The following is a 13,920-nucleotide window of genomic DNA, read 5'->3' as shown; positions in this document are numbered from 1 at the left end:
TCCTACTTCCGTAGTGATACTGCCTCGGAAACCCAAGGAGGGGTCGCTATGAGTCGGGGCCGACTCGATGGCACATAACAACAACAACAATGATGACTTCTTGCTTTTTTCAAGTATGATGTCCTTGATGTCATCCACAACTCGTGTGATCTTCAGTCATTTGTGTTCAATGCTTCAAATCTATTTTAGAGACATTCACTAAATTCAGGTGGGATACAATCAAGGTTGGATTTTGGTTCTTGTAGACTTGTTTTAATTTTCTTCAGCTTCAACTTGAACTTGCAAAGGAGCAATTGATGGTCTTTTCTGCAGTTGGCTCTGGCCTTGTTCTGACTGATGATATTGAGCTTCTTCATTATCTGTTTCCACAGATATAGTCAATTTGATTCCTATATATTTCATCTAGCAAGATCCACATGTTGCCATTCATGCTGTTAAATAAAGGTTATTTCCAGTGAATAGTTCATTGGTCTTGCAAAATTCTGTCATGTGATTTCAGCATCATTTCTATCACCAAGGGCCATATTTTCCAACTATTGATCCTTCTTCTTTGTTTCCAAATTTCACATTCCAATCACTAGTAACTATCAATGCAACTTGATTGTATGTTTGACCAATTTCAGACTGCAAAAGTTGGTAAAAATCTTCAGTTTCTTCATCTTTGGCATTCGTGGTTGACATGCTAATTTAATTTTAACATAAGCCATTAGAATTATATTAAAATTCACTTAAATTGGTAAATTAGGTATAATTGTGAGAGAAATGTTTCTCTACATATTCAGTTTTTTATATTGCTAAGTAGAATTTCATACCTTTAGGTTTTAAACATAGTTTGTTTATGTATATATTTCCCCCATTGTTTTCACCTTTTGCCTTTATCCTCATATCTGGTGCCCAAAGATTGAAGTGCCTTAGACACTAAAGCAAACTCTCTGCTGCAGAAACCAGGTCAGAGAAAAACAGTAAGAGAAGGCTATGCATATTTTTTTCTAGTCTATGGATCTGTGGTGATCTTGCGACACTTCTAGTCCTCTTATTCCAAATTTATTGGTATTGTTTTAGCTGCCACGGAGCTGGACCCTGATTCATGGCTACCATATATATAAGAGAAGGTAACACTGCCCAGTCCTGTGACATTCCCATGACTGATTGGGGATTAGACCATTGTCATTCTGTTCCACAGGATTTGAGTGGCTGATTTTCAGAAATAGTTCAGAAGATCTTTCTTCCAAACTACTTAGTCTAGAAGCTTCACTGAAGCATCATAGCAACACACAAGTAGTTATGGATTGAATTATGTGCCCCCAACATATGTGTTGTAAATCCTAACCTTCATGCCTAGGGTCATAATGCCATTTGGTAATGGGCTGTCTTTGTTATGTTAATGAGGCAGGATCTGTTTATCATGTGTCCTGAGTCAATTTCTTTTGAGATAAAAGAGAAAAAATGAAAGCTAGCATGAACGATGAGGTAAGATAAATGCCAAGACACACTGAGCTCTTTGATGAACCAGAAGCTAAAGAGACAAGGACCTTCCTCCAGGCTAACAGGGAAAGAAAACTTTCCCCTAGAGCTGGCACCCTGAATTTAGACTTATAGCCTAAAATATGAAAAAATAAATTTCTGTTTGATAAAGCCATCTAACTGTGGTATTTCTGTTATAGCAGCGCTAGACACAGCCTCTGCTGACAGATTGGTGGCTGCATATGCGGTACATTAGCCAGGAACAGTGTAGTAAATTACATGATATGACTTTTCTAGCCATGGTATTTGTAACTCCCACTTTCCCATGAGCAACTGAGCAGCTGACTGTTAAAGGTGTCCACTTGGTGTATTTCTGTTGAAGCAGCACAAAGCAATCTTCTGGAAATTCACTTTCTCTCAGATGTGTAGAATTCTGATGTTGGGATTGGTTAGTTTTGCCACTCTGCCAGGCTCAAAACGAGCCCTCTTAGAGGCAGATAAGGAATCTCTGTGACTGCCAGCTGAGAGATGTGCTGCTGAGAGAGAGCTGTGTTGCTGAGAGAGACTGACAGAGAGATGCACTGCTGAGAGTGACACGCTACTCAGAGAAACTGATGGGAGGAAAAATAGCAATGTCACAGTTTCCTCTCACATTAATATTTCATTCAGTCACTGACATGATCATACAGCATTCTATCATTGGAATATGGAATCTGTTTAGGCAAAGTGGCAGAGTTTCATAGGATAACAGATGAATATGCTATCCTATAATTGCAAAAACACCAAAACCTTCCATTGACTCACATCCTGTGATTGTATCTTATTTTTTAATGTCTTACGACCCTGGCAAACAGATCATGTTCTTAGGTCCCTGGAATCCTAATGAGAATGTTAGTCCTTGTTAGTTTTATCAGAGATTCCCTGTTTCATACAGATGTTGAACTTTCTTGATTTAATTACTTCCATGTAGGTAGGAGTAGCTCGTATTTCTGAACCTCTGGGCTGTAAAGAGTTATACTGTACAATTCTTAGATTTTGATTTTAGCAGGTTTTTACAAACATTACAGGTCTCTCTTGGCACCCTTTGTGATGTATGTGTATACACCAAAAAGTATCACTGAGTGCTCAACAGAATAAAGCTCAAGGCTTAGGGCTGCACTTGGTGTTCATTTAGCCTAATGAAGTCTCAGCTGTAAGTTTCATTCAAATTAGCTTGTTCCCTTTGAAACTCAAATATAGATAAGCTTCTTTTAGAAAAAAGCTTCCCTGCTTTTATGCTGTTCTTTCCTAAGTAAGATTATCTCCTCATTGAGTTACACACACATGCTCAGTGTTACAGTATGTTGATATGCCTGTGCTGACACATGATTTTGAAAACCTTCATCAACAACATCTATAGAAATGAGTTTCTCTCATCAAGCACAATGTCAGTATGCTTCAGGACACATCGTTCACACACCGAGTATTCACCAAAAGTTGCTGCAGCCACTGTCACTTCACCCAGGGTGCAGCCAGAATGGGCACTTAAGAAGCAGGAAGCCAAATGTTCCTTAAGGGGGTGAATGGTGGGTGGTAACTTGAAAACAGAATCTTAGGCTCCAGGACACAAATCTGGTTGACAGTGAAGTTGTGGAGTCACATGGATATTAAAAAGAAAAATTCCAGATAATGAATTCTAGATAGCTAATCTCATCAGAGACCTTTAGTCTTTTCTGATCTGCCTCAGGTGCTCCCTGATGACAGCTTTATAGATTAAACCAAAACCAAACTCACTGCCACCAAGTTGATTCTGATTCATAGAGATCCCCATTGGGTTTCCAAGGCTGTAAATCTTTATGGAAGCACAGCACTTCACCTTTCTTCCTGGGAGCAGCTGGTGGTTTGACAGCCAACCTTTTGGTTAGCAGTCAAATGTCTTAACCACTGTACCACCAGAGCTCCTTAGTTTTATAGGTTAGAGGAAGAAATTCAACCCTCTGTGTAGAAAGTACCATCACTCGTCTGTCAGTTTGTCATACTGTGGTGGTTTACATGTTGCTGTGATTCTAGAAGCTATGCCACCGGTATTTCACATACCAGCAGGGTCACCAACAGTGGACAGGTTTCAGTGGAGCTTCCAGACTAAGACAAGCTGGGAAGAAGTATAGGATCATCCACTTCTGAAAAAATTGGCCTCAGAAAACCTTATGAACAACAGTGAAACACTGTCTGATATAGTGCCAGAAAATGAGGCTCTCAGGTTGGAAGGCACTCAAAATATACAGTGGCTGGAGCAATGGGCTCAAACATAGTGCTGACTATGAAAATGGTGCAGGACTGGGCAATGTTTTGTTGTACCCAGGATTGCTATGAGTTGTAACCAACTCGATGGCACCTAGAAACAACAACGTACAAAGTATGGGTCCCAGACCTTAAGGACAACAGAAAATGAGTAAGTTGTGATGTCTGATTGTTTTTCTACACAGTTCCATATTTATAGAATATAGCCATAGTCAGATCCCTGGGAAGCTAGCTGTGAGTCAATCTGTGAGTCTTGCTGGGGATCCACGGAAAGAGGGTTTTGGTCATCAGGAAGCAATGCTCATGATTCAGCATGTGAAAGGCTCATTATGACTCAACAGATTGTATTGATTTGAGGCAAAAGCACTTGGATCTGTTTGGATGACTGCTGACAAATAAATACCTCATGCTCTCAGGAAGACACTTGTTTTCGAGTGCATGTATGCAAGCCCTTAAATTTACATTTATTAAATTTTAGCAGGATCTTCTGATTATTTTGAATTGTTTTTGTACACTAAGTTATTTACTCAGTTATCTTTATAATGTCACATGGAAAGGGATGAGAGACTGAAAAATCAGGAGGGGAGGAGGGAATGGACACTTAACATCACTGACAGGTGCCAGATGTGCCTATGTCTGGGCACAATCCACTGACTGCACTGGCTTCCATGTCCCCCAGGTTCCATGAGAGGCACTGTACCAGTTTTTCTAATACCCATGGGCTGCTCCCTTAGTTAGCTTTGCTGGGGCATTGTCCTCTAACCAAACAATAAATATGGAGTTCTCACAGTTTGTTCCCTGGTTCTCTTATCTGTACATTTTCCTTAGGCCCTAGGTGATCTCCCGGAAGGAAGATGGGGCAATCTACTTCTGTAGTGATACTGGCTTGGAAACCCAAGGAGGGGTCATTATGAGTTGGGTCCGACTCGATGGCACATAACAACAACAAGAAGGTGATCTCCATTCTCATGACTTTATATATTATCTATACCTGTATTGTTCATTACAGGAGCCACTGTAGCTACTTAAGTTGAAATTAATATTAAAAATATAGTTCTTTAGTCATAGTAGCCACATTTCATTTGCTTAGTAACCACATCTGGTGAGTTTTTATCATATTGGACAGCACAGAATAGAACATTTCTATTAACTCAGAAAGCTTTATTAAGACAAGCTGATCTACATACTGATGACTCCCAAATCTCTATTTCCAGCTCTGATCACCCCTCATAACTCCAGATTTGAAATACAATTGCTTGCTTGACAACTTACCGCATATTTCACAGATATCTCACACTAACATGATTTAAAATGGAAATTATTCCTTCTCCAAGAAGCTCTAGTATTGCAGTGGTTAAGCAGTTGGCTGCTAACCAAAAGGTTAGTGGTTCAAACCTACCAGCTGCTTCACAGGAGAAAGATGTGTCAATCTGCTATTGTAAAGATTTAGGGCTTTGGAAACTCTATGGGGCAGTTCCATTCTGTGCTACAGGGACACTATGAGTTGGAATTGACTTGATGGTAATGAGTTGGGTTGTTTTGTTTTTATTCCTTCTTCATCTCAGAGCACTTCCTGATGAAGATCAAAGGCTATAGTCTTAAGTATGGATTACACTTCAACATAAATAAAACTAAAATTCTCACAACTGGACCAGTAAGCAACATCATGATAAATGGAGAAAAGATTGAAATTGTTAAAGATTTCATTTTACTTGGATCCACAATCAACACCTATTGAAGCAGCAGTCAAGAAATCAAACTATGCACTGGGCAAATGTGCTCCAAAAAACCTCTTTAAAATGCTCAAGAGTAAAGATGTCACTTAGAAGACTAAGGTGTGCCTGACCCAAGCCATGGTATCTTCAATGGTTTCATAAGCACATGAAAGATAGACAATGAATAAGGAAGATGGAAGACGAATTGATGCCTTTGAACTGTGGTGGTGATGAAGAATATTTAAAATACCATGGACTGCCAGAAGAATGAATAAATCTGTCCTGGAAGAAATGCAGCCAGAATGCTCCTCAGATGTGAGAATGGCCAGCCTTCATCTCTCATACTTTGGCCTTGTTATCAGAAAGGACCAGTCCCTAGAGAAGGATATCATGCTTGGTAAAGTAACACACACTGCCGTCGAGTCGAACCCAACTCATAGCAACCCCTCTTTGGGTTTCTGAGGTGGTATCACCACGGAAGTAGATTGCCCAATCTTCCTTCCGAGGAGTGGCTGGTGGTTTGAACCGCCAGCCTTCTGGTTAGCAGTCAAATGAGAAAAAGGGGAAGATTCTCAATGAGATGGGTTGACACAGTGGCTGCAATGATGGGCTCAAGAATAGCAAGGATTGTGAGGATGGTGTAGGACAGGGCAGTGTTTTGTTCTGTTGTGCATCGGGTTGCTATGAGTTGGAACCAACTCGACAGCACCTAAAAACAACCACCATCTCAAAAAGTGGTACTATCAAGCTAGATACCTGGAGATCATCTTAGACTTCTTATTCTTCTCCCCTGTAACTACTCTGTGACAAAGTCTAGTTGATTCTATTTACAAAGCATATTTCAAATCTTTCCATGTCCTTCTGCCTACATTGTTAACACCTTAGTTCCAGTTAACCAATGAAGCCAACAAAACTTAAGCCCTGGCATTTACTACTGCAATAGTCTCCTGAGTAGTAGCTTCTCTTTCATTGTTGCTCCCTTTTCCCTTTTCTGACACAACAGTCAGAGAGATCATTTAAAACTGTGAAAGGTGTCACTCTGTTGTTTGGAATCCTTCAGTAGCTTTCCATTGTGCTGACAGCAAAGTGCCAACTTCCTACCCTAGCTATCCATGGAAGCCCTGAAGCACTTGGCTCCTCTGCCCTTTTGGCATCATCACAGGCCACTCTACCCCTATATACTGTAATCCAGCCACTGCTTCCTTGAGTGAACTGTTTGATTCACCCCTTCTTCACCTGTGGGTGAGGCAGGAAGTCCCACCCTAGGGTTCTGAAGATGGCTAGTATACATTTGCCACTAGTCAGATGGGATTGGCAATAGTTTATCAACCACATGTACACACAGCCCAGGGCAAAAAGGACAGCACATGTCACAAAGGGCCACATGGGGGTTGAGCTTGGGACCAGAGTGAACTGGGAAAAGCTGTGAGTGGCAGGCTTTGCAGTTAACAAGAGGGTGGGGTGCCCCTGTTTCCTGCAAAAGATGTGATTGGCTTGCTTGAATAATTTTTCAGGCTGCAGGGAAGTGAAACCTGTTAGGTTGAGGATTGGGTGGGATGCAGCTTATCCAGCTGATAGGGAAACTAGCAGGTGGGGAGTCTTTCTTGTTGAGTCAGGGGTTAAGTCTAGTGACAGCAGGGGAACTCACAGTTAGGCCTTTAGGGCCTTGTGAAGGTCAAAGATGTCAGGTAGCATATGACATTTGAGGTCTTACAGGAAGTTAACCTTCCTGGAAAGCTTCCTTCTTCTTCAGATAGCAGCTTGAATATTACTTCCTCAGAAAGACTTTCTCAGTCTTCCTTATCTAAATTGTTGTGTTGTTAAGAGCTATGGTAGCACAGTGCCTAAAGCTGCCATCAAGTCATTCCCTGTCTGTGCTTCAGCAGAGAAACCTGGCTTCAATTCCCACTCAATGGACCTCATGCACAGATACCACTCATGTATCAGTGGAGTCTTGCATATTGTTATGATGCTGAACAGATTTCAGAGGCATTTCCAGACTAGGAAGAAAGGCCTGACAATCTATTTTTAAAAATCAGCCAATGAAAATCCTATGGATCACAAAGCTCCAATCCACAACTGATCATGGAGATGGCTAAAGACTGGGCAGTGATTTGTTTCATTGTGCATGGGGGTGCCATTATCTAAATTAGATTCCCCATTATTCACCTCATAGTACTTTATTATTCTCATAGCTCATTTACAATTTATAGTTATTTATTTATAGTTTTACTTGTTATATGCTTACTAAGTAACTTATTGTCTGTTTACCTCATGAGGGCAAAGAATATGTCTATATTGTTTACTGTTGTTTTTATTACTTTGCAAGATGCTTGGCAAGAAATAATTGGTGAGTGAATGAATGCAGGGCCTAGCATAGCATTTTTCCAAAGTACACTCTCTGGAGTATAATTTCGTAGGATGTTTTAGGTCAGGGGTTGTCAAAGTACAGCCATGTGGGCCAAATGTGGCCCGCAGCCTGTTTTTGTAAATAAAGTTGCATTGGAACAGAGCCATGTCCATTTGTTTACGTATTGTCTATGGCAGCTTCAGTGCTACAATGGCAGGGTTGAGTAGCTGAGACAGAGACCAACTAATGCACAAAGCCTACTATTTTGCCCTTAACATGAAAAATGTGCCAACTCTTGCTGTAAGTGATTATACTTAAAAAAGAAAAAAAAAGTTTCTGTGGATCTAATATATGTTGGGTTAAACAAAGTTACATAGGTTTCTTTAATGTAGAACTTCTTAAAGTCTTTAATGTGCTAATATATACTTTTAATCTCTAAAAATATGACATAATATGCAGTTTCTCCAGCTTATTTGAGCAGGGAACTCTTTTTGGTGATGCTTGATGGTTCTCTGGAATAGAATTTGAAAAATGCAGACCAAAGTCTTTTCCCCTTGAAGCTGAGTTTCTATCAGTGTCTCCTCTGGAAGATGAGTGATAGGAATTTCTCTGTTGCCACAGGAAATGGTCTTTAGTTAACAAGGGGTATGTAGTAGTTAAGGCTGTGTGTCAACTTGACTGGGCCATGGTTTTGAGTGGCTGGGCAGCTGGATGTAATTATTCTCCATGATGAGACTGGTGATCAAGTCCATGGCAGAATCTGCTGTGAGCAACTAAGTAGCTGTCTTTGGGATGTGGCCCCACTTCCAGTATATATGGGGAAGCTTTGAGGAAGGTCTCTAGCATTTTGGCATGTTTGGGTCCTGCATTTGGCTGAGTCTTCATCTCAATGGCCTGCCATGTTGTCTGCTGGTCTTGGGATTGTTCCTGGACTTGAACTAGTGGCCTGCCATGTTGTCTATTAATCTTAGGACTGTGCCATTCTACTTGTCGATCTTGCACTCCTTAGTCTCAGCAGCCAGCAGCTGCATGAGTCAGAAAAAGTCTCTAGCTCTAGTGGGTCTGGAACTGGATGCAGAGCTGAAGCCCAAGATTGATGGGCCTTCACCCAGCCTTAGAGCCGGCACTCTGAATTTGGACTTCTAGCTTCTTAAACTATAAAAGAATAAATTCCTACTTACTAAAGTCATCCACTTGTGGTTTTGCTGTTATGGTAGCATCAGAGAACCAAGACAGGGTACGTATTGAGGAAGGAAACTAACAAGTATTTATTGAAAATGGGATTCCAATGTGAAGTTTTTATTTTTTTTTTTAATTTTTATTGTAATTTGGATAAAAGTTTACAGAACAAATTCATTTTCCATGCAGCAGTTCACATACATTTTGTCTCATGACATTGACTGCAGTTTCCCACAATGTAACAGCTCTCTTCTCACTTCTTCCCCATAGTTAACTCTTTCCTGGGTCCTTTCCTCCCATGCACTCCTGCCCTTGAGCATACACTGTCCTTTTGTTCTCCCATGATTGGTCTCTTCAAGGAGTGTATCTACCTGATATAAATGTTCAGTTAATATGCCGGTCTTTTATTTGGCTGGAAACCACAGGAGTGAGTTCAATTCCTGACCTGAAGGGCAGCTAGAAGCCACAGTCTCAGGGTTTCACCAGGCTCTATCAGCCCAGCAAACCTGACCCTTTTTTTAAAAAAAATAATTTTGAGTTTTGTACCACATTGTTCTCCCACTCTATCCAGGCTCTCCTACACAGATCTCCCTCCAAGTGGTTGACAGTGGTAGCTGGGCACCATCTAGTTCTTCTGATCTCATGGTCATATTGGCTGAGGATCGCATGACCCACCAGTCCCCAAGGTGAAGTTTTACACTCAGTAGTTATCTGTGCCTGGTATCAATATTCAAATTTCTACTTCAGAGCCATAAAATCCACCCACATTGGAATATATCAATTTAATTAGGAATTCTCCTTGCATTTTCTAGAGGATGATCAAATATGATCAGGTAGGTGACTTACTTTCTCCTGACTATTCAGCTCCTGGTATGGGATGTGGGCAGGTAGGTAGGTATGGAGGAGAGCACAAAAGGCCAAACCATCACTCCAGCTGCTGCTGAAATTGGTGATATCAATGTTCTGTGGGAGAAAAAGCAGCATTAACAACCAAATTATGCAAAGTCACAGAATTTGAATGGGATTATGTTAAGATGGGTATCCATCTTAGAGTTTCTAGTAAGGCAAGATACAATATCCACTACCTGAATTTGCTGGGAGTACATTTAATTTTGGTACCAGGAATGGTCTGGTGGTGCCCAAATCTATTCATAGATGCATGGAAAAAGGCTTTAGTACTCAAAACACTAGGGAATTTCTGTTCTCCTTCCGGGGAAGTCCTAAGCATATGAATATATTAAAAGCTCTGAGAGATCTTATTCTCAAAGGAATCCACTTTGTATAGCCCAGCATTTCACATATTTATTTAACCAAGGAAGAATCATCATCACGATCATGCATAACACCAATTAACAAGCAAAGCAAGATAAAACAAGATTTTAAAGACCTATATGGATGGTCTTGCACTTGCTCCTGCTAACTATACTCTTCTCACAATTTGAGAATCAGATTCTCAGAAGGAAGAGAAAAGCCCACCAAGCCCCCAACAGCTTCTTTGTTAGCTCACCAAAAACCAATGACTGTGAGGCTTCATGTGGAAAAGAAGCTCCTGCTTCACGACAGGTGGGGAACCCCAATAGCTGCTTAGTAAATAGTGGTAATGAAATTAAGAATCAACTTTATATCGCAGCCCATGGAGATAATGTTCTATAAAGATTCCTAGGCCAGCCCTGGTCGATCTTTGGACCTGTCACCCACCTGTTTTTCCCTGACTGTGCTTATCCTAACCAGGCTTTCTTCTCTGGAGTCATATCTTGTACTAAGTGAAATGCTAGGTTCCAAAGCCCACTGAGTAATTGTTTAGATTGTTTTATGTTGTAGCTGATTAAATGAATTGTTTGTTAAATAGCCTGGGTGAGGGGCCTTGCATGGATCTATAGAAGTCATACACATTTAAGGTTTCATTCAATTTTAAGTTTGAGTTCTGTGTAATTTTGGTGATTGTGAGTTCAAACTATGGTGTTCATGAAGAATACTGAATATACTGTGAACTGCCAAGAGAACAAATCAGTCTCAGAAGAAATACAACCCAAACGCTTTTTGGAAATGAAGATGGTGATGCTTTGTCTTGTTTACTTTGGACATATCATTCAGAAAAGATCAATTGCTAGGAAAGGACATCATGTTCAGTACAGGGTCAGTAAAAATCAGGGAAACCCTTAATGAGATGGATTGACAGCAATGGACTCAAATATACCAACAATCATGAAGATGGTGCAGGACCATGCAATATTAGATTCTAGTGCTTAAGGCATTTGACTGCTAACTGGAAGGCTGGTGGCTCAAATCCACCAGTCACTCCTCAGAAGGAAGGTTGGGCAATCTACTTCCATAGTGATATTGCCTCGGAAACCCAAGAAGGGGTTGCTGTGAGTTGGATCTGACTCGACAGCAGTGAGTTTGTATTTTATTTTTATTATATATAAGTTTGCTTATGTATAATAAGCAGTCAAGTCTGAGCTGACTTGACTACACTTGAGAACCACAACAAAAAGGAAGTAGTGACTCCTTCCTGCAGTCTTCTTAGAGCCACTGAGTGGTAAAGGGAGGCAGGGAGATCCTCCTCCCCAAAATGTTCTGTCCTGAGAAATGGGAAGCCAGGAAGGCCAGCTGAGGTGAAGAGGGGTGGCAACTATCAGGCTGCTTCTGAAAGAATGAGAGCTGACTAGTTCACCTTTCCCCTCTGTCCCAGCCATAGGCAAAGCTACTGTACTTTAACTCTCTGACTGCCCTGGAAAGGTTATTTAGGGTTGCTTCCACAAGAAACAATTTGCAGTTTAAAAGGAGAAAGCTGAAGAGGTATAGTATCATGAAACTTAACTATAATAAGGGAGGAAATTTTTAGGGAATCCTTCTCAAAATGTTTGTAGAGAAGTTTTGCAGAATATGCAGAGGGGGAAATGTGTAATAAAACACATTTTCCTGTGAAGTTTTCTTAGAGTTTTAGAAGGAAATGGGCTATGATCATATTTCAGGTTTTTATTTAGATTTTTTTTTAGTGTTAGTTCAAGTACATCTGGCCCTTAATAAGGAGATGGGGCAAATGCAATATTTTACCAGTGAAGAAACTGAAGCCAGAGAAGATAGTGTCACTCATCACAAAGTTGGTACAACTGGCTGAAGGACAGACCTGGAACTGGAGTCTTCATCTCAAGGCCCTTTCTATCCAACCTCTTCTCGCTTCTAGTCAGAGTCCAGGATGGTACTGGTAGACCCCACAGCTTCACAAAAACACACAGGCTTTATATGACCATGAGACTAGAAGAACTAGATGGTGCCCAGCTACCACTGTCAACCACTCAGAGGGGGATCTGTGTAGGAGATCCTGGATAGAGTAGGAGAACAATGTGGAACAAAACTCAAATTTATTAACTAAAAAAATAAAAATAAATAAAATAAATAAAAAAGACCAAGTTTGCTGGTCTGATAGAGCCTGGTGAAACCCCTAAGACTATCGCCCCTAGCTGCCCTTCAGGTCCAGAATTGAACTCTCACTCCTGTGGTTTGCAGCCAAATACAAGACTGGCATATAGGCTGAACATTATTAGATAAACTCCTTGGAGAGATCAATCATGGGAGAACAAAAGGGCAGTGTATGCACAGGGAGACTGCTCAGGGGGGAGCAGTACATGGGAAGGAAGGACACAGGGAAGAGGTAGCTATGGGAGGAAGTGAGAAGAGAGCTGTTACACTGTGGGAAACTGCAGTCAACGTCATGAGACAAAACGTCTATGGACTGCTGTATGGTAAATGAATTTGCTCTGTAAACTTCTACCCAAATCACAATAAAAATTTATTGAAACACATACATACACACACAGAGACTTTTAGAAAGACATCGTGTCAGGAATCTTCTTACAATTGCATTTACCCAGGGAAGAATATTTGACTGAGCCCAATGCACCATCATAATGCTTCTTCATTCTGGTTTTCATGACTCAAGCATAGCCAAATTTTACATTTGCTAAATATTAGTGTTAAACATAAAAGCCCGAGAAAGCCCTTGTTGGAAGGGCCTTTGTCTCAGTTTTCAAGTTAACTTGGACCCCTGGCAAATTGATTGTTTGGATTTTGGCTTCAAAATGTTTCTTTGAGATCTGGATACTGCTTTAGAGATGGGAAAAGAAACATCTTGATTTTATATTTTCTGAAGAGGTTCATATGTTCAAAAAGAGAAAGGAATAGGTTGTAGGAATAGTCTCAAGTATTCAAAGCAGAGATTGTAAACATCAGACCTCGTGAAGGGAAGAATAAGAGGACCAGGCAAACCTCAGGAAAGTTGGGCATTATAGTTCCTGTCAAAAATATAATTCCTTCCCTTTCATTCTTTGCCATGTAGCAGTAGCTTGAAGTCCTACCTCTAAACTCACGCCTATGACTTGGAGGACGATCAGCCAGAATTTATTTCTGGAGACCACAGACTGCTTTTGTTTATGATGACTCCTATGACATCTGTGTAGTGGGGCAAGGATAGCACCATACTTGGAAGTGTTCTTTCAAATAGGCAATGCTGATGTATATGCTGTCATGCCCAATGAAAATGCCACACTTTTAAACAGAAAGTCAAATCCTCAATGATCAAGATTAAAAAAACAAACAAAAAACTATTGCTGTTGAGTTGATTCCAAGTCACAGTGACCTTATCTGCTAGAGAATAGAACTGTTTCATGTAGTTTTCTTGGTTGGAATCTTCATGGAAGCTGATCAACAGGGCTTTCTTCTGCAGAACCAATGGGTCAGTTCAAACTGTCAACATTTTGGTTAGCAGCCCAATGCAAGCAATTTGCACTACCCTGGACCTTAACAATCAAGATTAAAGTCACTTAAATATAAAACCAAAGAAGGGGGCAAGATGGCGGACTAGGCAGAAGGATTGCACAGACCCTCTTCAACAAAGAAAAGGGAAACCAATTAACACAGACACAGAAGATA

General features: G+C 40.6%; 1 protein-coding gene across 1 annotated transcript in view; it reads right to left on the bottom strand.

Moving 5' to 3' along the window:
• The window catches only part of SPECC1 (sperm antigen with calponin homology and coiled-coil domains 1), a 449,155-nt gene that overhangs the window by 45,477 nt on the left and 389,758 nt on the right, over window positions 1-13,920 (bottom strand). Inside the window, exon 13 of the mRNA XM_042781619.1 lies at window positions 9,835-9,951. Within this exon, the coding sequence (XP_042637553.1) occupies window positions 9,835-9,951 (117 nt within the window). The remainder of the gene's footprint in view (window positions 1-9,834; window positions 9,952-13,920) is intronic.

This window comes from Orycteropus afer, unplaced genomic scaffold (genome assembly GCF_000298275.1).
Source record: "Orycteropus afer afer isolate SDZICR_OR568_19922 unplaced genomic scaffold, OryAfe1.0 scaffold00139, whole genome shotgun sequence".
Lineage (NCBI taxonomy): Eukaryota > Metazoa > Chordata > Mammalia > Tubulidentata > Orycteropodidae > Orycteropus > Orycteropus afer.
This window is presented reverse-complemented; position numbering and strand designations above follow the sequence as displayed.